The 26,160-nt window shown below is 38.4% G+C and overlaps 1 protein-coding gene across 1 annotated transcript in view; it reads left to right on the top strand.

The window, feature by feature from the left end:
• Positions 1 to 11,672: 11,672 nt before the first annotated feature.
• Positions 11,673 to 26,160, top strand: part of LOC149787122 (serine/threonine-protein kinase Genghis Khan-like) — a 63,233-nt gene continuing 48,745 nt past the window's right edge. The window contains exons 1-2 of the mRNA XM_089976047.1: positions 11,673 to 11,844; positions 13,117 to 13,244. Of these exons, the coding sequence (XP_089832173.1) occupies positions 11,673 to 11,844; positions 13,117 to 13,244 (300 nt within the window). The remainder of the gene's footprint in view (positions 11,845 to 13,116; positions 13,245 to 26,160) is intronic.

Genomic DNA, 26,160 nt, shown 5'->3' with positions numbered 1-26,160 from the left:
AAAGACTGTACAGACAAACATGTTCCACAATCTGTACATCCATACATTTATAACCCAATCTGTACATAAACAGAGCCATCCCCAACTTTGTATATTTATACATTCATTCCTAACTGTACATTTAAACATCTGTCCTAAAGACTAGTGTGCAGCCATACATCATTCATCGCCAAGTCTGTGCATCCATTCATCCTTCTTCAAGTCTGCACATCTATACATCCATCCCCAAGTTTGTGCATCCATTCATCCTTCTTCAAGTCTGCACATCTATACATCCATCCCCAAGTCTGTGCATCCATTCATCCTTCTTCAAGTCTGCATATATATATATACATCCATCCCCAAGTCTGTGCATCCATTCATCCTTCTTCAAGTCTGCACATCTATACATCCATCCCCATGTCTGTACATTCATACATCCATCCCCACATCTGTACATCCATACATCCATCCCCAGGTCTGTACATCCATACATCCATCCCCATGTCTGTACATCCATACATTCATCCCCAAGTCTGTACATCCATACATCCATCCCCATGTCTGTACATCCATACATCACTTCCCAGGTCTGTACATCCATACATCCATCCCTAGGTCTGTACATCCATACATCCCTCCCCAGGTCTGCACATCCATACATCCATCCCCAAGTCTGTACATACATACATCTATCACTGAGTCTGTACATCCATACATCCATCCCCAGGTCTGTACATCCATGCATCCATTCCCAGGTCTGTACATCCATACATCCATTCCCAGGTCTGTACATTCACACATCCATCCCCAGGTCTGTACATCCATATATCCATCCCCATGGCTGTGTATTCATACATCCATCCCCACATCTGTACATCTATACATCCATTCCTAATCCACATTAGAATGATAGCACTAAAAACTATTGTGGCTATGAGATAGCAATATCTCACACTCATGTCTGAATTTTTGGAGACAAAATACTTCTTAGAAGATTTAAGTACAAATGACTTGTGTTTACAAAAAGTGAAATTTGGTACAATTTTCTTTATTAACGTGTAGATGAACTGATCATAATTTAGGTCATATAAGCAATTAGTTATTAGTTTTAACACATTTTTGAACATTTTTAATACCATTTCAGTGATCACAATTTAGAAAAAATATCATTCAAGTTTTCTTCAAACACAAATTTAGTTCTCCTTGGTTGAAGCTTGTATGTTTGCCAAAAGTATAATCAATAATTAGGTACCAACAAATTTACAGTGGAACAATTGAACAATTTAGAAAGATATGCATTAGATTGTTTTTCATTACACATTGTTTACAACTTGTGTGGAATGTCAATTATGCTTTGTTTATCATTTGTATTAATTACCACATGATTATTACACTTTGTTTATAATTTGTGTTCAATATCACATAATTATTACACCGTTTATATCTCGTGTTGAATATTACATGATTATAACACTTTGTTTATAACTTGTGTTAAATATGACATGATTATTACACTGTTTATAACTCTTGCTGAATATCACATGATTGTTGCACTTTGTATAGAACATGTGTCAAATGTCACATGATTATTACATTTTTCTTATAACCTGTGTTTTATTAAATTATTATTTACTAGGACATATGTCTTCTAATGTTACAGATAAAATCACTGATGGGATCTGCTCTTCACTTTGACCTGAGGAACTTGAAGTTGACCTGGGACTTGCCCCCCACCCCCACCCCCAGACAAACTGGTTATAGTACCCAACAAGAAACCAGCTGCCATATTTGCAAGGGAGAGACTGATCATCTGTGTCCTCCTCATAGGACTGAATGGACAAGTTAGTTTGGTAATCCATTTCATGCCTGCCCAGCATGCAGCTGGTTTTAAACTGTTGAATTGCCTTTTCTATTTTCTTTCTTTCTTCTTGCTACAGACTTTGGACAAAAGGTTTTGAACCCAAGGACAAATCCCAGAATCTTCTGTTTCCTGGGATATGGAAGAATCATATTGATTTCAGGGTCAAAGGTCAGAGGATAAAATCATTGTGACTGAAAGAAGAAAAAAGGTTTTTACACAATAACATTACTTCTACATCAAAGACCTGACCCAGACAAGGTAGATAGCTTGTACCTTGGGTAAGGATGAGGCCTATTGTTAATGGGGTCAAAAGATCAAAGGTCAGGATCCATGTGACTAAATGAAGAAAATTGTTTTGGCAAAGTAACATTAGCTCTTTGTCACATACCTTGTGGATGTCTTGCATTTGGTGTAAGGAAGAAGTCTATTGATTTTAGTGATGTAAGGAATAAGTCTATTGATTTTAGTGCTGTAAGGAATAAGTCTATTGACTTTAGTGGTCACAAGTTTAAAGGTCTAGAGCAAAATAACTATTGATTTTGGGGTCAAAAGGTCCAAGGTAAAGGTCACTGTGACGGAAAAGAGAAAACTCTTTGTAACTTTAGTTATGACCAATATACCATGACCAAAATTGTCTGGAAGGCTTGCATTTAAGGTATTGGAGAGCCCTATTGATTTTGCAGGTTGAAATAACAAATGTCAGGGTTCTGTTGTAGTTATACAAAATGTATTTCTCTGAAGAACTTTTGTTACAATGTACAATCCTTATCTAAAGTTTGTGGATGGCATTCACTTATGCTAATGAAGAACCCTGGAGATTGGGGGTGTAAATAAAGTGATCCCATTCATGATAAATGTAAATATGCAATTTTGGATTACAGTGTTTTACCGAGCTTGTCAATAAGGCTTAAAGATGTGCTAAATCTGAGCTTGACAGGATTTCCTCCATTTTCACAAAACATCAGCAAATACTTGCTAAGGTTATTTTATTTTGATAATAAGCTCACCCCATACTTTATGGCTAATTTATTTAGCATGCCCCCTGGTCTTATGACAAGAGAAATAATGTCAATAGGAGAAGCATATTTTAATGAAGTAACAAAATATTATAACACATTGCAGATCAAATATTGCTGCCCATGATATGTTTTTGTAATGGATGACAGATTAATATTGCTGCCCATGATATGTTTTTGTAACAGATGTTCTGTTTCTAAGGCTTTCCTTGATGATAAGGCAGCCTATTTCCATGTTTTAGAAAAACTTCAGCAAATTATAACATATGAATGATTTTTTAAATGAAAAGTCCACTCCACACATTTCTTCATATGTACAGTTGGTCAAGCCAAGTCCTAGACTCGCATGGACAGAGGTGAAAAGTGTAAGTGCTCTGTAAAGGCGAGCACCTTAGACCACTCAGCCACCTGGGTTCAGTTACCTAAGAATGATGATAATACACAGTTTGCTGTGTTCAAACTTTGCCAGAGTACTTGAGAAAAACTCTGATATCTCTGGCTTTGTTTATCAATTTAGAAAGGACCACTCCAGACTACTCTGATGGCCTAAGTGGTTAGAGCATCTGCCTCAGATGTGGGAGGTCATGGATTCAAACCCAGGCCAAGTCATACAAAAGACTTATGAAAATGGTACTAACAGCTACCTCGCTTGGTGCTCAGCATTAAGAGGATAGTGTTAAGACTAGTTGACCTGGAGTCAGGATAATGTGACTGGGTGGGATATGATGCTACATGTCTGCGGCATGATGCCCCAGTGCTAGACATCATTATCAACTGCCTCACTGCAGACATAATAGCAATATGACTGAAATATTTTTAAAGCAAAATTAAAAATCAAAATCACACACACTCATGCTGGCTTTGCTCTTGTTCTCAAAGTCTTTCCTCATTGTCTAGCAAACATTTGTCTCTGTTGTTTTCAAATTGCTTGTTACCCTTTGGTCCAAATAATGCATATCATCACTATTTACATATGAATGATAAATGTAGAAGTTAAAAATAATAGAATGTAGTGATACAAATCATGCCCCCTTCATGACTAAATGGTTTAGTTTCATGGTCGATTAGCACATTATTAATGCAAATGGGAAAACCTGTATTGCCAGTACCGTAATTATCTTTTGCGGAAAGTTGAAAACACAGAAATATGAATTTGTGAATTTTTGTGATCAGAGTTTTTATTGAGAACACTGATATACCTGCAAAAACAGCACTAATATATATTTGAAAATAACACTGATATGTCATAAATATAACATTGATATATCTGTAAAAATAACAGACTTTGATTTTTGTAAGATTCATTTTGAACATTACCATAATTTGCATGGACCTTTCCCTCGATTGGTGAAAAGTTCATGGAGTCACAGGAGAGGTCTAGTTGAATGAGAATGAAATTTCCAATATACCTGTTCCATCATTTTGTTCTGATATTATAATCTTCATTCATGGAAAATTTATATTTGAATATATGTGGAATAAATTGTAGTGACTATATTAAAGTATTATTTAAAAACTAAAATTTCATAAAAATAAATAACAAATAGAATGATAATGCTTCATATCTTATTATTGCACAGGATCCTGAAACAAAATCTAGAATTTTGTTTCTAACCACATCAGCTAATTTGACAAGCAAGTACACAGTGCTTGCCCCCATTGACCATGAGGGAACAATTCTGGATAGTCTACTGATTCCCTGCCAGTCTGTTACGACTTCTCACATAGTAAGTAACCTAAAATTATGCTGTTCCATTCTAATGTAATGTATTTCTCAGAGCAATTGTAACCTACCATTATTCTGTGACTGCCTAAGGTGTTTCTCACATAGTAATTGTAACCTACCATTATGTTGTTCTGACCCAATATGTTTCTCACATAGCATTTGTAACCAGCCATTTTGTCATTCTGTCCTGATCTATTTCTCACACAGAATTGTAACCTACCATTATTTTATTCTTGCCCAATGTGTTTCTCACCTATCATGATGTTGTTCCTGCCCAATGTTTTTTCACATAGTAATTGTAACCTACCATTAGATTGTTCTGACCCAATATGTTTTTCATATAGTAATTGTCACCTACCATTATGCTTTTCCTCATCAACGTGTTTCTCACATAGTAATTGTCACCTACCATTATGCTGTTCTGGCCCAAAGTGTTTCTCACATAGTAATTGTCACCTGCCATTATGTTGTTCCTGCCCAATGTTTTTCTCACATAGTAATTGCAACCTACCATTATGTTGTTTTCCCCAATCTGTTTCGGACATAGTAATTGTAACCTACTATTATGTTGTTACTGCCCAATGTGTGTCTCACATAGTCATTGTAACCTATCATTATTTCCTGCCCAATGTGTTTCTCACATAGTAATTGTAAACTACTATTATGCTGTTCCCATCAAGTCTGTTACACCTTCTGTCACACTTGGCATAGTAAGTCTTACCTCATTAACAACTTTTCATTACCAGGATGCTACTTCCTCCCAGTATTGTTCAATTGCCACCAAGTGGTCCCAACATTGGCACCTTCTTTGCATTTCAAACCTGACAGAACTTCAACACTAACATGGCATCCATTTTGGCATAAGCTTAGTATGTTTTGTTCATACAACAGGAGTGGTGTTGATAGAGTTTCATGAGTTCCAAGTTATCCCCAACCTTTTAACACATGTGTTTGTTGAAATAGTTGAAAAAGAAAATGTGTACATTGATTACAGATGAAAAATTGTTTACCTTCTATGTGCACCTTGCATACACCCCTTCTCTGAAAATGGACTCTTCTAGCATTCACAAAATTACAGCGAGTAGGATCTCGATTAGGACTGAAAATGTACATTTGGTTTGAAACATGAAAATAATGATAATGTTGGGGACCACTTCGTGACAGTCATGTTAGAAATTATGACTCAATGAATGAAATAAGTATGTTTTGTACCTTTTCATATCCTTGATGCTTTTCATTACTAAAATTGGTGATGAGATACAAGCTGCCAGGAGTGTAGAATGAAAGCATATGTATTCTTGTTTTGTAGTTCGGAAAGAATGAAATAAGACAGACTTGCTGTTCGAAAAGAAACAAATTATTGACAAACTTAGAGAAAGAAATAGATACAATTTCTTCCAATTGTACATACATTTGTTGTTTTAATATGGTACATGGGGATGCAAGATGTAAAATTTCAGTAATAATTGTCAACAAAACTTTTATCTTCATATAGGATGCTGCAAGAATACCAATCAACTCTAGATGAAGCAATCACATGTTCCAACATTCAATGTGGAGGCATTTGGTATGACAGGATTTTTTTTGTATGAACGATTTTAGCAGTTTTCAGTTTTATGATCTTGTCTTGCATTTTATTTTGTATAAATTTGTTTTTAAAATATGAAACATGATAGTCAAACAATTTTAAGCAGTTTTTAATTAGAATTCAATTCAATTATTGATGGAAGTAAGAGTACCAAGACATTGTGGAAGCATCTAAAAGAGCTGAACCCACGCAAGAACAGTTATCTTCCCCCTAGACTTAAGCAAAATGATGATATAGCAACATCTGTACAAGACTGGAAATGTTCAACAATTTCTTCATAAGCATCTCCAGTGTTAGTATTAAGAACCAGACTAACATCCCAATTGAACTTGATGCTCTTAGATCATTTATAAGAGCTAAAATTCCTGATGATAATTATTTTTCAATAGCTAATGTTAGTAAAGCTGATGTTTGTGACATGCTAATTAAGGTGAATATTAATAAATCCTTTAGATTGGATGGTATTGGTCCACAAATTCTTAGAATTACTGCACCAGTAATAACAAAGTCACTAACGCATATCATAAACTTAAGTATAATGAGTGGTAATTTTCCAGAAACATAGAAAAGTGCAAAGGTTACACCTATCTTTAAGAAAGGAGAAAAAGAGGATCCAGGGAATTACAGACCAATATCAATTCTATCTGCATTGTCAAAATTATTTGAAAACCATGAAGCCATTCAGGTCTATAATTTTTTTTAAACATACTCACTATTTCATAAAGCGCAATCAGGATTTAGAAAATATCACTAATGCCAAACAGAACTTGCCAAATGAATTGATCTTTGGCTGAAGGAAATGGATAATGGACATATGGCTGGGATTGTTTTCCTTGACTTCAAGAAAGCCTTTGACCTTGTTGATCATGAAATTCTGTTACAGGTTCAACAATCCTTCTTTAAACTGGTTTAGATCATACCTAAACCAAAGGTCTCAACAAGTAAGCATTGGTAACAGTAGCTCTCACACTCACAATATTCATTCAGGGGTCCCTCAAGGTTCAGTTTTAGGCCCTCTCCTCTTTATTATCTATATCAATGATCCACCATTAAATAATGAATCCACAAATACATGCTGGTTTGCAAATGATGCAACTTTGTATCTAGTTCTGATACTGCAGTTATCCAAATGAGATTTGTTGTTGTTGTTCTTATAGGGTTTAATACCATTTTTCAGCACAAGAGAGGCTATACATGGTGGCCAGTATTAATGGTGGAGAAAGAACCCTGGAAACCCCAGAAAGAACCATCGACCCACTAGAAGCTACCAGCAAGCTTTCTCACATATCCACATTGGTCGAGCCCTAGACTCGAACCCATGCAGACAGAGCTGAGATGGCAGTGATCCATAATGGAGAGTACTTTAGACCACCCGGCCACATGGGGCCCCCCAAATGAGATTAAACTCAGACCTTATTAGAGTCCAAAACTGGGCACAACAAAATAGGCTGGTATTTAATGATGGTAAAACAAAATGTCAGGGAATGCAGAACTATCTCTAGTAATAAATAATCATCCATTAGAAAATGTCAAACATGAAAAGCTTGTAGGTGTGTCCATAGATAATAATGACCATATTGATAAGCTTTGTAACACAGTGTCATCAAAAATTGCCCTACTCGGCAGAATCAAGAAATATTTCCCTAACGAAACTTGCAATCCATACTACAAGTCATATATTCTTCTAACAATGGATTATTGTTCAGATGTATGGGGAAACTATGCTAAATCTGAGCTTGACAGGATTCATAAGCTTCAGAAACGAGCAGCACACATAATTCTAGATGCATCTATTGATCATCCCTCAAAAGCATTGTTTACTGAACTCAGATGGTTCACAATAGATGACAGGATAGATTTTCACAAGGCCATTCTTTTATATAAATGTCTACGTGGAACTTATTGAGGTATTTTTCAACACAATACCAGTTGAGATCAATATCACATGGAAAACTTCTAGCACCAAAACCAAGAACAGAACAATTTAAAAAGAGCTTCCAGTACTCTGGTACAGTTCTGTGGAAAAAGCTTCCACTACATGTAAAATCTGCTAAAAATATTACAGTATTTGAGAAGAGATGTCATGAGCATGTATGAGTTTCTAATAGATAATGGAATTTAGTATTTTAGTACTAAACATGTTAAAGTACACAGTAATTATTGATATCTTCATATAATGTGCATTGTTATACTCTCATTAAGAGAGCCTCAAGGGACAATAGTCCTTGACTAATGAGTCACCTTCTATAAATAAAGCATTACTATTATGATTATTATTATTATTATTCCCAAAACTGTAGTATTACTGTTGTACTGGCATAATCTGGTAGGTACTGGATTAACAGCTAACAATTGGTCAATAGAGACAATAGTCTCATTTAGTGGAAATGTCTAAAAATAAAATACATCAAATCAGAGTCATTACATATTAATTTTCAATTGCTTAGCTACAAGTTCTTTAAAGAAAATGCTAATCATTTTTTCATTAAGCTGCTTTTCTACATTTTCTACATTTTCTCATTTTCTAAAAGGTAAGCTTCTACCAATGATCGGCTGCCCCTTTTAGAAAGTGTACAGATTGTAATGAAATACAAAAACTACTACTGTGTACACAAATACCATAATGTGTATACAATTACTAGTACAGTGTACATAAATACCCATACTGTGTACAAATACCATAATGTGTATACAAATATCAGTACTGTGTACACTAATACCAGTACTATGTACATAAATATCAGTACTGTGTATACCAATACAAGTACTGTTTATACCAGTACTGTGTACATAAATACCAGTCCAGTGTACATAAGTACCAGTGTTGTGTATACAAATACCAGGACTGAGTGCATAAATATTTGAACTGTGTACATATATACCTTTACTGTAAACACAAATGTCAGTATTGTGCAGCCAAATGCCAGTACTGAACACATATAGATGAATACAAGTACTATGTCCATAAATACCAGTCCTGTGTATACAACTACCACTACTGTGTACATACACACCAATACAGTGTACAAAAGTAGCAATACTGAGCACATAAATACAAGTACTGTGTACATACTCACCAATACAGTGTAAAAAAATAGCAATACTGAGCACATAAATACATAAATACAAGTACTGTGTACATAAACACTGGTACTGTGTATACTACTACAAGCACTGTATATATAAATACCACCACCATGTACACAAATACCACTTTTGTATACACAAATACCACTATTATGTACATAAATTATACCAGTAATGTTTACACAAATATTATACTGTTTACACAAATACTACTACTGTTTATGCAAAATATCAGTACTGTGTACATAAATACCAGTACTGTGTATGTACATTATAGTAACATGTATGCAAATATCAGTACTAAGTGCACAAACACAAGTACTGTGTACATAAATAAAAGTAATATGTTTACTGATACCAGTACTATGTACACAAATACCTGAGTACAGTGTAAATAGGTACCATTCTATGCACAAATACCATATTGTGTATACAAGTACCAGTACTGTGTACACAAATACTGGTACCATGTATACAAATACCAGTACTGTGTATACAAAATACCAGTAATGTGTATACAAATGCCAGTACTGTGTATACAAATTATACTTAAGTCCAAATGGATTTAGATGCATACATAAAATGTTCTTATACATTGCTGCTGAAATGCCTGAAATCCTTACCTCTTAAAATATATTGTTTATGGTGCCAACAGATGACATTGGAAGAATTACAAAACAAGAGACCACTGATTTGGCTTTACTAGTATAGTCTTAGGCCATTGGCGTTAAAGGCACATTTATTAAATCTGCATGTAAATGCATGTACAAGGTATGATACAAATGTGAATTACCTTGATGTACAATGTATGATATAAATATGAATTACCTCGATGTACAATGTATGATACAAATATGAATTACATCCATTTACATAGTAAGATATAAATATGAATTACCTTGATGTACAATATATGATACAAATATGAATTACCTTGATGTGTAATGTATGATACAAATATGAATTACCTTGATGTGTAATGTATGATACAAATATGAATTACCTTGATGTGTAATGTATGATACAAATATGAATTACCTTGATGTGCAATGTATGATACAAATATGAATTACCTTGATGTGTAATGTATGATACAAATATGAATTATATCCATGTAAAAGGTATGATACAAATATGAATTACATCCATGTACAATGTATGATACAAATATGAATTACCTCCATGTACAATTTGTGATACAAAATATGATTTACACATCTTCTTGAAATCTTAAAAGCAGCCATTGATTAAAATCTGATGTATCATCTCCCAGTTGAATAGTAAAATTTAGAATACTGGACTTGTTAAATAAAAATGATACATTCTGAAGCCTTCCATTGGAACAGCCTGGATTAATTACCTTAGTGTGACCTTGGGCAAGGTACTTTATTCCTATCACATTGACCCCAATTAACCTACCTGTGTTGTTATGCCATAAAACACCACACAAAACCATCTCTTACGGTTCATATGCATGACGCAGTAGTATAGTACTGACAGCTTACCTGCATATTAAAGATAGGATGGTTCCTTTGATGGTCCTTAAACTAATTCCTGTAAGCAAACACTAAAATCCATATAACACTTGATTTATTTCAGCATAAAACATACAGCAATTCTGAATCACCAGATTTTCCAAGGGATTGAATATCTCCAAATCAGCCAATTTTTTCAAACCGAAAGCAAAACATTCAGGATCCATGTCATATGATGTCAATCCAAAGAACTCTGAAATTGAAGCCGTACAGATGGAGTTCTCGTCGTGATGGGTCACCTAATAAAGACAAGTCAAATGGTACAAAAAATTTGCTGACTCAACAAAGATGGATTAGTAGTGGAAGAAGAAGAAGAAAGGATTCTCCAGAAGTGAATTAGAAAGCTCTAAAAATGGGAGTATTGATGGCAATGAGGTTTCAGATGTCTCTCAGAAGGTAATGCAATTAAAAACAGGTTTGCTAAACCATGCAGTTTGCAAATTAACTTTTTTTTTAAGCTAAAGCTTAAAATACTGAACATCTCTGCACAGATATCATAACCTTTCTACAGTAAATTTACTTTTATTTCTCAGTCTATGTAGGAAGTGTGAAGTATGTGATTTGTAGCATGATGCCCCACCCAATCACTTTATCCTAACACCAGGCAGACCAGTCCTAACACTAACCTCTTAATGCTGAGCACCAAGCGTAAGTACCATTTTTGTAAGTCTTTGGTATGACTTGGCTGGGGATCAAACCCATGACATTCCACATCTGAGGCAGATGCTCTAACCACTAGGCCATCAGAGAGGTCTATATGAAGGAAGTGAGTTGCCATGTTGAACAAGAGCACCGCAGACAGCACAATACCCTACCATGATAATGTTATTTGTTATAATGTATTTTTTCCTAGCATACTCAGAGTAAACATGAAAAGATGTGTTCTGACATGGTTTCAACAGCTCTCCAGGGTCAATTTTCACCCTATCAACTTGGGGAAACCAATGGGAGGATTGCCATTGATGAAGGTGGCTATGTAGTCATTACACTGACTCACGGTCAAAATGGTACAAGTTCAAAGCCCATGATGGCTGCCATGGTGTCCTTGGGCAAGGTGACGTGAACTTTATAACAATTTCCTTGGCACTACATAACTTAATTGTGTTGCTGTGCCATAAAACCCCAAAATGTACAGAATTCTTCCTGGGGATAATTGGAACAGATGTGCCATATGCAATTGAATTATTTTATCTAGAACATAAAACATTATCTGGAGATGCAATGCAGATGGAATATTTGTTATTGGCATTGACCTTGACCTTGGAACTCCTTATCCCCAAATCAGTTCTTCCTTGATCCAAGGAAAACACATGTGCCAAGTTGTATTGAAATCTGTTCACTAAAATGTGTAATAATCTGTAAACCAATAATTATATCAACCTGCTTACACACTGTAATGGATACCCACCTGCCTACACATACTAATGGATACCCACCTGCCTACACACAATAATGGATACACACCTGCCTACACACACTAATGGATACCCACCTGCCTACACACAATAATGGATACCCACCTGCCTACACACACTAATGGATACACACCTGCCTACACACTGTAATGGATACCAACCTGCTTACACACTCTAATGGATACCCACCTGCCAACACACACTAATGGATACACACCTGCCTACAAACTTTAATGGATACCCACATGCTTGCACGTCTAATGGATACCCACCTCCCTACAAACACTAATGGATACCCACCTCCATACACACTCTAATGGATACCCACCTCCCTACAAACACTAATGGATACCCACCCCCATACATGCGCTAATGTATACCCACCTCCATACACACTCTAATGGATACCCACATGCTTACACATCTAATGGATACCCACCTCCCTACACACTCTAATGGATACCCACTTGCCTATACAGTCTAATTTATACCCACCTGCTTACACATTCTAAATGATTACAGTTAATTATTAACCCATGATTTTTATTGGCAAGGGTTACAAATATGACATATGGCAAACATGGAATTTGACATATTGGGTGGGGGGGTGGTTAGTAACTTCCACTACCTCACTCCACACTTTCCAGTTAAGATAATATCATGTCTACTTAAAATGTAATAAATATATTAGACTACTTTAGTCAAAACCAACCACTTTTACTTACTGCATCAAATCACCTTATAAACAATCATGGGTTTTCCATAGAAAGACATACATACATACATACATGCATGCATGCATGCATGCATGCATACATACCTACATACATACATACATACATACATACATACATACATACATACATACATATGGATGACTATTTTAATGTCTACATTCATATTCAGGTGATGCAGAACTAGACAAGATTCTACAACTACAGCATGGTGATGGCTACTGGAATCTGACAGAGGACATAGCTACAGCAACCTTTAACCTTCCCATATCAGAGATAAAATCCAGACTGGGACTACAGGTTAGCTTCTAAGCAGGGCAGCAGACAGGATTTGTGGGCCCTAGGAAACATTATTCAGTAGGCCACTGTAAATTACAAATTGTAAGGAAGGTGGACCCCTCACCATTGTAGGCCCCCAGAATTTTGTCCCAGTTGTCCTACCCTGTCTGCAGCCCTGCATCTAAGGCCTTGTTAAATGCAATCATCAGATAAAATATGCTGTTAGACAAACCAACCCCATTTGTTGTAATTATCAAGTAATATTAACTACTTCCATTTCTTTTCCCAGAGTAACAACAAAAAATGTAAATCAAGCTCAGCCTGATCTTCCACTGGATTGAGCATAAGCACAGAGAGAGAGAGAGAGAGAGAGAGAGAGAGAGAGATTCAGCATTTCTTCCCAATCTATGGTGACATGTGTGCACTACTATTTATTTGTGTTTGCATGTATCCACTGCTATCTATTTTCATTGGCATGTGTGCACTGCTATGTGTTTGTGTTGGCATGTGTGCACTATGTATTTTTGTTTAAATGTGTGCACTTTGTATTTGCATTGGCATGTGTGCACTGTTATGTGTTTGTGTTGGCATGCATGTACTATGTATTTGTGTTGGTATTTGTGCGCTGTATTTGTATTTGTGTCAGGATCTGTGTAATGCTATGTAATATGTTGGCATGTATTCACTCCTATCTATTGTGTTGTCATGTATTCACTCCTATCTATTGTATTGTCATGTATTCACTCCTATCTATTGTATTGTCATGTATTCACTCCTATCTATTGTGTTGTCATGTATTCACTTCTATCTATTGTATTGTCATGTATTCACTCCTATCTATTGTATTGTCATGTATTCACTCCTATCTATTGTATTGTCATGTATTCACTCCTATCTATTGTGTTGTCATGTATTCACTCCTATCTATTGTGTTGGCATGTATTCACTCCTATCTATTGTGTTGGCATGTGTTCACTCCTATCTATTGTGTTGGCATGTATTCACTCCTATCTATTGTGTTGGCATGTATTCACTCCTATCTATTGTGTTGGCATGTATTCACTCCTATCTATTGTGTTGGCATATGTTCACAGCTACATATTTAAGGTTTGTCTTTCTGCATCACAACATTTGATTGTATATTTTACAGGATAACAAGATCATAGGTACCGTGTTGATGATAGCTTGACTTCGTCTCTGTCATGAACACACCCAAGAGATATAGAACCCACTTGGAAAGCTTGGAACAAGTAGGCTGCAGAACAAGAGAGTTGTGCAATCACAAGCAGAAAAATTGGTCTCTCATGCCACTGAGGCATTAGATGCAGAACACAAGTTGATACAGTTGTGAAGGAGTCCAGTCATCCCGTTTAGAAATGGGGAATTCAAAATGTGTAAAACAACAACTTGCCTGAACTTCTTTAGAGGTACCTCAGTACAGCACTCCCTCACTATAATTTCTTACATTACAGGTCCTTTTACAAGGCATGTATTGAAATAGATCCCATTTAATAAAAATTATATGCAAGATGTACTGTATTATAAGACACTCACTATAAAGGCATGTGTGGTCACTTGATTGAGTGATATTAAATTATTATATATATATATATATATATATATATATATATATATATATATATATATATATATATATATATATATATATATATGTATTGTACTGCATTATAAGGTGGTGACCCTGAGTGGTCTAAAGTGCTCACTGTTGTGGATCACTGCCACCTCACCTCTGTCTGCTTGGGTTCAAGTCTCGGGCTCAGCCAGCGTGGGTATGTGAGAAAGTTTGCCATAGCATCTCGTGGGTCAGTGGTTCTTTCCAGAGTTTTCCCGGATTCTTCCTCCACCATTAATAATGGCCACCATGTATAGCCTATCTTGTGCTGAAAAATGGTATTAAACCCTATAACAATAACAACAGCATTATAACACACTCACTGTAAAATGGTATACTATATGACTCCCATGGACAGCGTTATAATGAGGGAATACTTATATGCACAATCTACTTCATTATAAGGCATCTCACTATAGTGAAGGATAAGTGTATAAAGAAGGGCTATGAATGTTGGTCACTAATAAAGCTCCATAGAAAATCTGCACATAATCATCTGTCAGGTCGACTATTCTAACATGGATGAAGAACATTCATTTGTGCTGAAAATTCAGTTGTCACCTAATATTTCTTATAGGTAAAGACCAAGAGCAAACTGCACACAACCATCTGCCATCAGTTGATATGGAAGGAGATCCAGATCTAGTCACGATAACAAACAAATATAGACCCTGATTTTCCAACTCTATGCAATGGCAGATCAGGGTCTATGTTTGCAGCTGGACTTGACTTGTCTTTGGTATGACTCAGCCTGGGTTCGAATCCGCAACCTCCCGCATCCGAGGTGGACGCTCTAAGCAAAATATCAATTTAGTCCTAAAGTCAAAGAGCACTTCGTGATTCCAATGAATTATTTAACTAAAGAAATTAAATTCTCTCAACTGAATTCAACTTGATTCCACTAAGACTAGTGTTAAGGTATGGAATGAATAATTTTATATAAAAAGCTAAGACAATAACAAACCCATGATGATGATCATTTTCCCATTAACTTCATAAACAACTTGCTTCTAGAGCATTCCAAATACCTATTAAAACAAGAAAAATAGACATTGAAATCAACATCAGTTAATATGTTGATCTCTAAGTAATAATTATCTTAATATATAAACTAAATCATAAACAAGTATTAACTATGTAATATGTTGTTTACAAGAGCAAGAAAAAAATATGAGAAGTGAGGTAGGCCTCTGTCCTCAATTACTAACAAAGGTGAATCAGGCATCGATAACAATACTTAAATCATATAGTTTGCTGGAGGTTTAGATACTTAAATCACATAGTCCAATGGAGATTTAGGTATTTTAATTATGTAGTCCAATGGAGGTTTAGGTACGTAATTTATATAGTCCAATGGAGGTTTAGGTACTTAAACTAAATTGTCAAATGGAGGTTTGGGTTACACAGATTGCAAGCATTATGTGGTTTTCTTGCTAAAATAAGAAGGGCATAGAGACTGTGACCTAGAAAAGTAATAAAAATCAAAAACTGCCATTTCCACTCTACAAAAAGTTATACAAAATTAAAGTAATTGAGTCGAGTTAAGTGACATATAGTGCTGATCTAATTGGGCTCTTGGGGAACTACTCTCTCCATTTTAGAAGTTACACATAGCTACAAAGGCATGGATGTGATATACCTAACACAACAGCATAGGATGTGATATACCTAACACAACAGCATATAATGTGATATACATAACACAACAGCATAGAATGTGATATACCTAAACACAACAGCATAGGATGTGACATACCTAACACAACAGCATAACTTGAAAAGGTGCTCTGTAACATCGCATTAGGAAAAGCAGCAGGATATGACAGTATCCTGACTGAGTTCCTGAAGCAGCTTGGCCTGAAGGCAGATGTATGGCTTGCCGCTTTATACACACGGGTTGTTAGGAAAAAGTGCATGTTGACTTTGTTGTGGCAGGCAAAGATTATTGCGATCCCCAAGCCTGGCAAAGATACCCATAATGCGGCGAGCTGTCGGCAAATCTCCTTGCTTTCGGTCTTTTTAATGTACTGGAGAGCTTGATTCTCCAAAGAATCGGTCCAATCATGTCGAACATCATAACTGTTGAGCAGGTAGGCTTCAGACATGGCCACATCACGTGTCATAAAGACCTTGCCCTGGATACGTTTGTTTACAATGGTTTTCAGAGGAACTATTAAACTGGAGTTGTTTTCCTTGATCTAACAGTGGCATATGACACGGTCTGGCATGAAGGATTGTTAGTAGTGAAAGGGGCCACCCTACGTACAATGGGAATTAGCATTACAGGGACCCCTGGGCCACTCTACGTACAATGGAAATTTAACATGGCGAAAAATCGTGGGCCACTCTACGTACAAGGGGAATTTAACATGGCAATAAATCGTGGGCCACTCTACGTACAAGGGGAATTTAACATGGGGAATAGAGTTTGGGGTTGTTTAGGGACAAAGGGAATGGAACATGGGATTTTTTTTTTAAATTTAAAAATTTAAAAAAAGGGGTAGGCAATGGAAAGGCTATCTCTTTTCGAGAAATATGGCTGGCCCTAAAAAGGGCCTTTGGGTTTTCTTCTTCTTCTAATTTCTTCTTTTCCTCCACCAACTTCTTATTTTATCTCCAACACTCTTTCTCTTCTTTTTTTTCTCCTTCTCTTCTTTCTTCTCTTCCTCCTCTTCTTCTTTCTTCCTCTTCTCATTTTCTTCTTCTTTTTCAATTTTTTCGTTCCATGTTCTTATTCTTATCTTTTCCTCTTCATCCTCCTTCTCCTCCTTTATTTCCTTCATCACACCACTAATCTTGTCCTTTGCTTTTCTTAAATTGTTAATTTCCATCTTTACACGATGGGGACTATAGGAATAATGGTCTTCAATGAGTCTTATTAGCATCTGTTCCATTATTCCTAAGTTGTCTAAAACGTCTTGCAAGGTTTGTATTTTGTCCATTTGGTTTGACGCCATCTTCTTTTTATTCTTTGCAGAATGGTTTGAACAACTATTACTGTGGGTTCTTATATGAAAAGCGCGTACGTGAAGGAAAACATCCCCCTAAAACATAAAATGGATCTTACCTAGATCATGACCCAACAACGCGCGAACGTGAAGGAAAACATCCCCCCTACTTTCTCATTTCATATAAAATAACCCTAACTATACTCTCTACATACGCTAAGAATCAATAAATAAATCCATAATCTACTATTCACACAAACTTACTTCAGCATTTACAAACACACAAACACACAAACACATACACTTCCACTATTAATAAAGAGTTAGTGTTTATATTCACACTACTCTACCTACACACATTGGCAAATTAATAGTTATTTCTTTTCTAGAGTATTGGGTAGCCCTGAAAAGGGCTGTTTTGTTTGGAACTTCATGGACACCTGGTTAATGGTGGCACCTTCCAGGCCTGGCGCCACATACACATCTTATCCCCCAGTTACTTTTTACCTTTTGGGGGGAGAGAGCAGAGGCAGGATATGTCGCTTCAGAATCCCAATTTTCACTCTCTGGGATTCTGAAATTTTTTCTTCTCTCCTTTTCCTCCTCCTCTTCTTTATATCTTCTCTCCTCCTCTTCTTTTTTTCTTCTTTCCTCCTCTCTTATCCTTCCCTCCTCGACAATGGCTTCAGCGGCCAGTTCATTTAATATGCGCCTGGCATATTCCAGATGCACATGAAGTTCCAACAGTTTCTCCAGTCTCGTGTTCATTTTTGGTGTTGATCAATCAACAAGGGTAGCTGGACTGCCGAACGAGTTTCAATTTATACTGAAAGCGCGGACGTGAAGGAAAACATCCCCTAGAAACATAAAATTCATCTTACCTAGATCATGACCAAAAAACAACAACAACGCGCGGACCTAAAAGAAACACTCACTCACTTTTTATGCTACCCATCACTATTTAAAAATTTTTATAAATCACTTCAATAGACTATCCACATACGCAAAGCAATCCAATCTAACCCAAAATATATACCTCTAACAGCCAAAAAAAAACTAACATCATTTTAATCTACTATCCACACCAACCTATTTTATCACTTACAAACACAATCACACAAACACACAAACACACAAACACATACCCTCACATTTTTTAAGAAAGAGTTAGTGTTTATTTTCACACTACTCTACCTACACACATTTGCAAATCAATCGTTATTTCTTTTCTAGAGTATTGGGTAGCCCTGAAAAGGGCTGTTTTTTGTTTTGCTATGGCATTCTTTTTTAGTTTCTAAGAATGCGATGTCCTCTGAGGATAGACTTTCTGGCAATAGGTCTGCTTCTTCGGAAAGAGAAGAAGAATTCTTTGGTGTCGATACGACAATCGACAAAGCCTCTGTCAGCTTCAGGTTGCTGCTGCTGCTGCTGCTGCTGTTGTTGCTGCTGTTGCTGCTGTCTCTGAAGTCTGTACTTCTCTGTCCATTCTTCTTTCTCCCTGTTCATTTCTTCTCTGAAGAGCTCTTCTATCAGGTCTTCAGTGATTTTTAACATTCTCACATTCTCTATTTCTTCTGGCTTCGGTATCAGACTGTGTCTGACCCTATGCAAATTCACGTAGGCTTCGTTGAGCTTAGCTAGTTTGGAGCACATCTTCTTAGGAGGATGAGTCCACAATGGATGGCTAGGTGTGACTAATATTGGATGGATAAGACCCAGGCATTGCGACGGAAATGTCCGGAAGGAAACTGCGATTGTCCATGTGGTTACCATTGTAATTGCGTAACGGAGTTTGCAGACGAGTGCGATTGTGAGCCTTGCGATGGATACGATGCTGTACCTTGTGACCTGAGCGATGCCGTAAAGCATCATGGGAACTTTAGTGCCCCTACCCCTATCATGGAAAGTGATGCTGTGCGTGTCAAACCTGTGGGTTTCGTTTTAAAGGGGAATGTCGACCATCACGTTTACCTCCCTACGGATGTCATCCAGCCCTGAGCAAACTCCTGCCCATTTCACTCAACCCTCATCGAAACGAACCTGTGAAAAACGAATATTCGTTTCCTGTGCGTTTGTCGGAATACTGCGACTTTGAAAATCGTCTTCAATCGTTCAAAGGAAAATGGCCTAAGTATCTGGGAGGACCGACCCCTGAAGAATTAGCCAGAGCCGGATTTTTCTACTTGGGCGAAGGAGATAAAGTCAAGTGCTTCAGTTGCAGTGTGTCACTTCACCACTGGGAACCGCAAGATTCGGCCTACGTAGAACATGCTCGATGGTCACCGAATTGTCATTACTTACCTTTAGTGGGACCGAGACATTGAAGTAACTTCTTACCATAATAATCTGTTCATGGATACTTTACAAGAGAACATTCGTGCTTTGCCTGTGGAGTTGAGAGAACGCATTTACCGAGAGCTGGTCAAAATACAAGTGAAACGTAAAGAACAATTGCATCCGTTACGTCACCGGTGTTTGAACCACTGGTACCTGAAGGCTATACAAGGATTGATTCAATTGAAAGTGTTCCATCGGACAGACATTGATCAACGATCCTCTAGTTTTAAAAAGGATTGGTTTGGTATGGACGATTCTACCTACATCATTGTAAACGTACTGCATCGAATTCCAGAGGAAGAGTTAACGAATTACCAACATCTTGAATACAATGTCAACTTAGTGAAAGAGGAAACTTCTGAACGAATTGTAATGTGTAGATTAGTGACTCAACGATTTAAATTTGACACTGAAGTGAAACCATGTTTGTGCAAAGAGTACATTTCTTGTGTCAGACCAAAGAGGATTTAGTATGACCTATTCATGGATACTTTGCTAGAGAACATTCGTGCTTTGCCTGTGGAGTTGAGAGAACGCATTTACCGAGAGCTGGTGAAAATACAAGTCAAACGTAAAGAACAATTGCATCCGTTACGTCACCAAATCTTTAACCACTGGTACCTGAATGGTATAAGAGAACTGATTCGTCAGAAATTGTTTCAGTGGTCAGACCTTGTTCAACACTTTGAGTTAGTGAATGATCGAAATGTTCATTATTTTGGTTACTTCGAGATTCACCTACAGCAATACATTGAGGAAGACAAGTTAAAGGATTATCAACATATTTTACGTGGAATCTACTTAGAGGAAGAGGAAACTTCTAAACGAACTCTGAAGTTTCGGTTACAGTATGCAAGATTTAGATTCCCTACTGGAGAACGAAGATCTCTGGCTAGAAAGTACGTGTATTGTTTCCGAAACAAAGAGACTATAAAAACAGGCTGCCATGCCACGACTTATGTCACATGTCATCCAACAGATTCCGTGGAAGGAACTCAATGACCATATTCAAACCGTGGATCATTACCATCGATTATTACAAGAACTGTATCCATTCAATTTGGGACGACAAGTGGTGTGTGTCTTAGTGACTTGTTTTTTGGGATTTCGTTTACCAGCCGATTCTTTGTGGACTCTTTACGATCAGTACTTACCACCTCAATGGCCTTAAATGGTCACGAAAAACTCCTTTTGCTCAAAGCCTTGCGTTTTCATCTGGATACTTCTCGACCTCTACGGGAAAAAAAGATTCGTCAACTTTTAGCTACCCAAGACGTGTATGACGATGTGTGTGTAGCTTGTGACTTACATCCCCATTGGACAGATGTCCGTGCCTGGAAAGAATGGGATTTTGAGGCTTGGACCCAAGAAGTGGCCCAGTATGCACGAGAGTTGTTCAAGGAAAAAAGTTACTTTTCAACCCGTGTTAGTGACGGTGCCAGAAGAACCCGTCACCCAGGACAGGACTGTCGTCGACAGACCTGAAAGACCCTTTCGGGAGGACACTTGTGTGACCTTACCCCCTGTTGAACTGGTTAGAACATTACCCAAAAGATGTGATTGTTGTACAGACACTTGTGTTTATTCCACATTCATCGTTATCATGTGCCTTTTATCCTTGTACTTAAGCCTTTGGCTTTTATGTATTTTTGTCTTTCGTATTCATGTTTGAAAAAAAACATTCAATAAACGTGTTCTGAAAAAGTATATAAACTCTTGTCTTGTTTGTTTTTCGTGTCACAAGTGACATTTCTCACACCATGGCTACCTCTACTGTCTCTGCTCCCTCTTCCTCTACTGTCAAAGTCATCGACGAACACTTAGATCGTACCAGTTGGGAGGCTTTGTATCTTCGCCATCCCTTTAACATGCTCATTGCTGGACCTAGCGGTTCAGGCAAAACCGAATTCGTCAAACGTTTGATCGAACATAAACATCATTTGATCGATCGGCCCCCTCAACGGATCGTGTGGTGTTACAAAGAGTGGCAATCGGCGTACAGCCTCTTGCGAGAAAGTCAAGGCGATTCCATCGTGTTTGTGGAAGGCATTCCTAAAGAAGACGACGGCATCGTCTCTGACTCCCGTCTAACCCATTTGGTCATTTTCGACGACATGTTAGGAGAAGACGAAGAACAAATTAAATTGTGGTTCACGCGCAAAGGGCATCACCGTAATGCCAGTGTCGTTTACATCACTCAAAATTTGTTTCAACAAAGTAAAGCCCATCGCACCATCAGTCTCAATGCGCATTACGTGGTCTTGTTTCAAAACCCTCGAGATAAATCGCAAGTGCAAGTCTTAGCCAAACAGTTAGGAACGCCTTGGCTGACTCAGGCGTACGACGATGCCACTCAAACGCCACACGCCTATTTACTCGTCGATTTGAAACCTACGACCCCCGAGGATTTGCGATTTCGTACCCACTTGTTTCACCACTGGTGCCAAGACGGAGGGCCTGTCCTGTACACGTCTCCGTCCTCGACTTCATTTCACTCCCCATGAAAAAAATCTATAAAAACCTCAGACCCTTTTTCGTCTGTCTCACACAGTGTGAACATGACGTCCCTTCAGTCGCATCTTCCCGTCAAATTGATTCGTGCCTTGTATGGCATCAGTCGAGAAAAAGATCCACAAACACGAGCCCGTGTCTTAGAAGCTAGTCTCAAAGAAGTCTTACGATGGTTCACGGTGACGGCACGTCAATTACTCCAAGGAATCATTCAGATTCCTCATCAAACCCAACGCTTTTTCGATCGAAACAAAGTCGCTTTGGTCCAACTGGCCGATCCCCGCATCGACACTCAAACCAAAAAACAAATCATTTTGAAACCTGGAGGGAGCGGTACTCTAGGAGGGGTCATCATTCGCTCACTCTTAAGATGGGATCCTAATGCCCCCAAAGTTATCCCCAAGACAAAAGTCCAACGAAGCCCCAAGAAGAAAAAGAAAAAGACCAGGTCCCCAAGAAGAATAACTTCTCCAGTGGCAGGACCCTCCTCTTACCAGACACCACCACCACCATCACCCCGGAAAAAGAAAAGAAGCCCCCAGAAAAAGAAACAGAGAAAAAGTCCCCAGAAAAAGAAAAGTCCACAGAAGAAGACGAAAACTAGTCGCAAGAGAGGCACTTCGGCCAGGACGCAACCTTACACTCGCAAGCCACGACCTGCCACAGCGTCTCCGGCAGCCTCACGTTTGTCCACTTCTCCGTTGATGTCACCAGGAACTGAAGAGTACTTGGAGACGTTGATTACACCAAGAACTTCTCCGTTGATGACCCCCAAAAGAACTTCCCCAGTGGCAGGACCTTCCAATTTAGCGGCAGTGGCTGCTGCTCACAAAGTACCTTCTCCCAAAATCAAAGTCCATGAAAGATCGGGCATGTTACAAAGTTTACTGGATTTGTCCAAGCAAGAACTGGCTCGATTTAGTCCGTTACGTACCCATGCACGACGTGTCATGCCTGTCCTCAAACTGATAAAACGTAAAGACAATCAGTGGCGACGCGTTCCAGTATAAAAAAGGCCTGTGACCGAGTAGGGTATCAGTGTTTTTAGGTGCTCCTAAAGACTCAAAGATGTCACCCTCCAGAAAACCCCAAGGAAAGAAAAGGAAAGGACTACCACCACGTTTAGCCAAACATGGGGACCTGTTATCTGTCCTGTCCAAAGCTTCTCCACCCCTACGAAAAAAACTCATTCAAACGGCCTCCAAAGAGGTCATCGATACCGTGTGCGAATGTTGTTTGAACGTTTTGAAAGGTACGATCCCTTTGTCCAAACACCAGAAACAATGCTTAGGCAAACATCGTCACGTTCTTCGGAAAATGGTTCAAAAGAAAATTCCCATTCGTCAAAAAAAGAAGATGTTGGTCCAACGTGGAGGCATTTTACCTCTCTTGTTAGGCCCCATACTGAAAGGAGTCTTGGGAACCATGTTGGGAGGACTGGTGGGAGCAAGATAAAAAGGCCTTCGGAAGTCCCAAGATCTCAGAATTCACCCGATACAATCCCATGGAAGGACGAAAACTAGCTTTAGTGCCTTACAAACGATGGATGGAATACCATCGGTGGCAAGAACAACGCACCCCGCATTTACCTCCCAATCCCAATTTGAGCGAGATGTCCCAGTTACAACACGAACTGCAGTACTTGATGGATCGCCAAGATTTGTCCGAAACAGAAAAATCGCAAAAGTACGGTCAACTCTTGCAACGACTGCAACTCTTTCACCAGAAAGCTTTAGACGAAACAGCTCTACCCACTTTGAAAGATTTTAAGACCTTGATGAAAAGTCCAGCACCATCACCAGTACCAGTACCAGTACCAGTACCACCAGTACCCGTGACCAAGACAGAAAAAGGAAAAGAAGAAGAAGAAGAAGGGTTTCAAACTCCACCAGAAAAAGTACGCAAGTTAACAACACCACCTACCTCCAGAATTGGATGGATTAAAAAGATGATGGCCACCCCTTCTTCCTCACAAGAGAAAAAGAAAGTGAAGACAGAAGTGAAGACAGAAGTGAAACAAGAACCGATATCCCCCGCTCAGACATCCTCCTCCTCTTCGACACCTATTGCTGGCCGCACACGCAATGCCTTGCAATCCAAGAAAATACCCCAAGAGAAAAAGAGTAGCCTCTTCCAAGAGTGGGTACCTTATTAACACACCAACACAAAAAAATGGAAAAAGTCTTAGCTAGCATTTACTACGATCCCTCGCATCCTGCAGGTTACGCAGGAGTTCAAAAATTGTATCGTGCTGCCAAAACGCGACTGAAAAGTCTCCGTTTACCTCAAGTGCAACGATGGTTACAAGAACAAGCTACCTACACTTTGCACAAACCCATTCGACGCAAGTTTGCCAGAAGTCGCACCCGAGTGGAAGGCATCGATCATCAATGGCAAGCCGATTTAGCCGATGTCTCTCATTTGGCCAGCTACAATCGTGGTTACAAATATTTGTTTTGTGTCATCGACGTCTTTTCCAAATTTGCCTGGGTCGTGCCCTTGACTTCCAAATCGAGCAGCGAGTTAGTGCGAGCCCTGCAACGGGTGTTGAAACAAAGCGGTCGTCGCCCTCTTCGATGGCAAACGGACAAAGGCACCGAATTTCTGAACCAAGCTTTCCAAAAAGAATTAAAGAAACGTGACATTCATTTTTTTACCACCGAGAATCCCGAAACCAAAGCCAGCATCGTGGAACGTTTTCAACGCACTTTGAAAGAACGCATGTGGAAATATTTTACGCATCACCACACTCTCAAGTACATCTACATCTTACCACACCTGGTGCAAGCGTACAACCAATCTTACCATCGAAGCATCGGACGTGCCCCGCAAGACGTGACTCCCAACAACGAAGTGCTCGTGTTTGAGCGCCTGTTCGGTACGTCCCCGACGAGGGCTGTCCCCAAGAAAATCGGAGAGTTGACCGTAGGAGATTGGGTGCGCATTGGCAAAACCAAACGCACTTTCGAGAAAGGTTACTTACCTAACTGGACGACCGAATTGTTTCGCGTCACTGGACGAGTACATGGCCGTCATCCTGCCGTCTATAAATTGGAAGACATGAACGGAGAAGTACTCAAAGGAACGTTTTATTTGCCCGAGTTACAACGTGTCACCAAAAAAGAAGACGATGTGTACGACATCGAAAGCATTCTCGAACGCATAACCCGTAAAGTGGGCAAACGACATGTCAAAGAAGTCAAAGTACGTTGGAAAGGATATCCACCCAGTTTCGATTCTTGGATCGACGCTTCGCAAGTCATCGACTATAAAAAGAAGAAGTGACCATCATGCCCTTTCACACATCAGACGCAGCTACGTCGACCAGTCCTTCTTCCCCTAGTTCTTCTGTGCAAGATTTACAAAAACAACCCTTGTGGGTGTGGTGTGGAGAACGTGTGCCTAAAACGCAAATCGTCTTTTTCTGCCAAATCTTCGTGGTGTATTGTGTCATCGGGGCAGCCATCGCCAATTTGAGTTTGCAACAAGGAGACAAACAATTGTGGAC

Source organism: Sinohyriopsis cumingii, chromosome 12 (genome assembly GCF_028554795.1).
Source record: "Sinohyriopsis cumingii isolate HCF-2022 chromosome 12, ASM2855479v2, whole genome shotgun sequence".
In the NCBI taxonomy this organism is placed as follows: domain Eukaryota; kingdom Metazoa; phylum Mollusca; class Bivalvia; order Unionida; family Unionidae; genus Sinohyriopsis; species Sinohyriopsis cumingii.
Note: the sequence above shows the minus strand (reverse complement) of the source record. Positions and strands in the feature narration are given on the sequence as shown.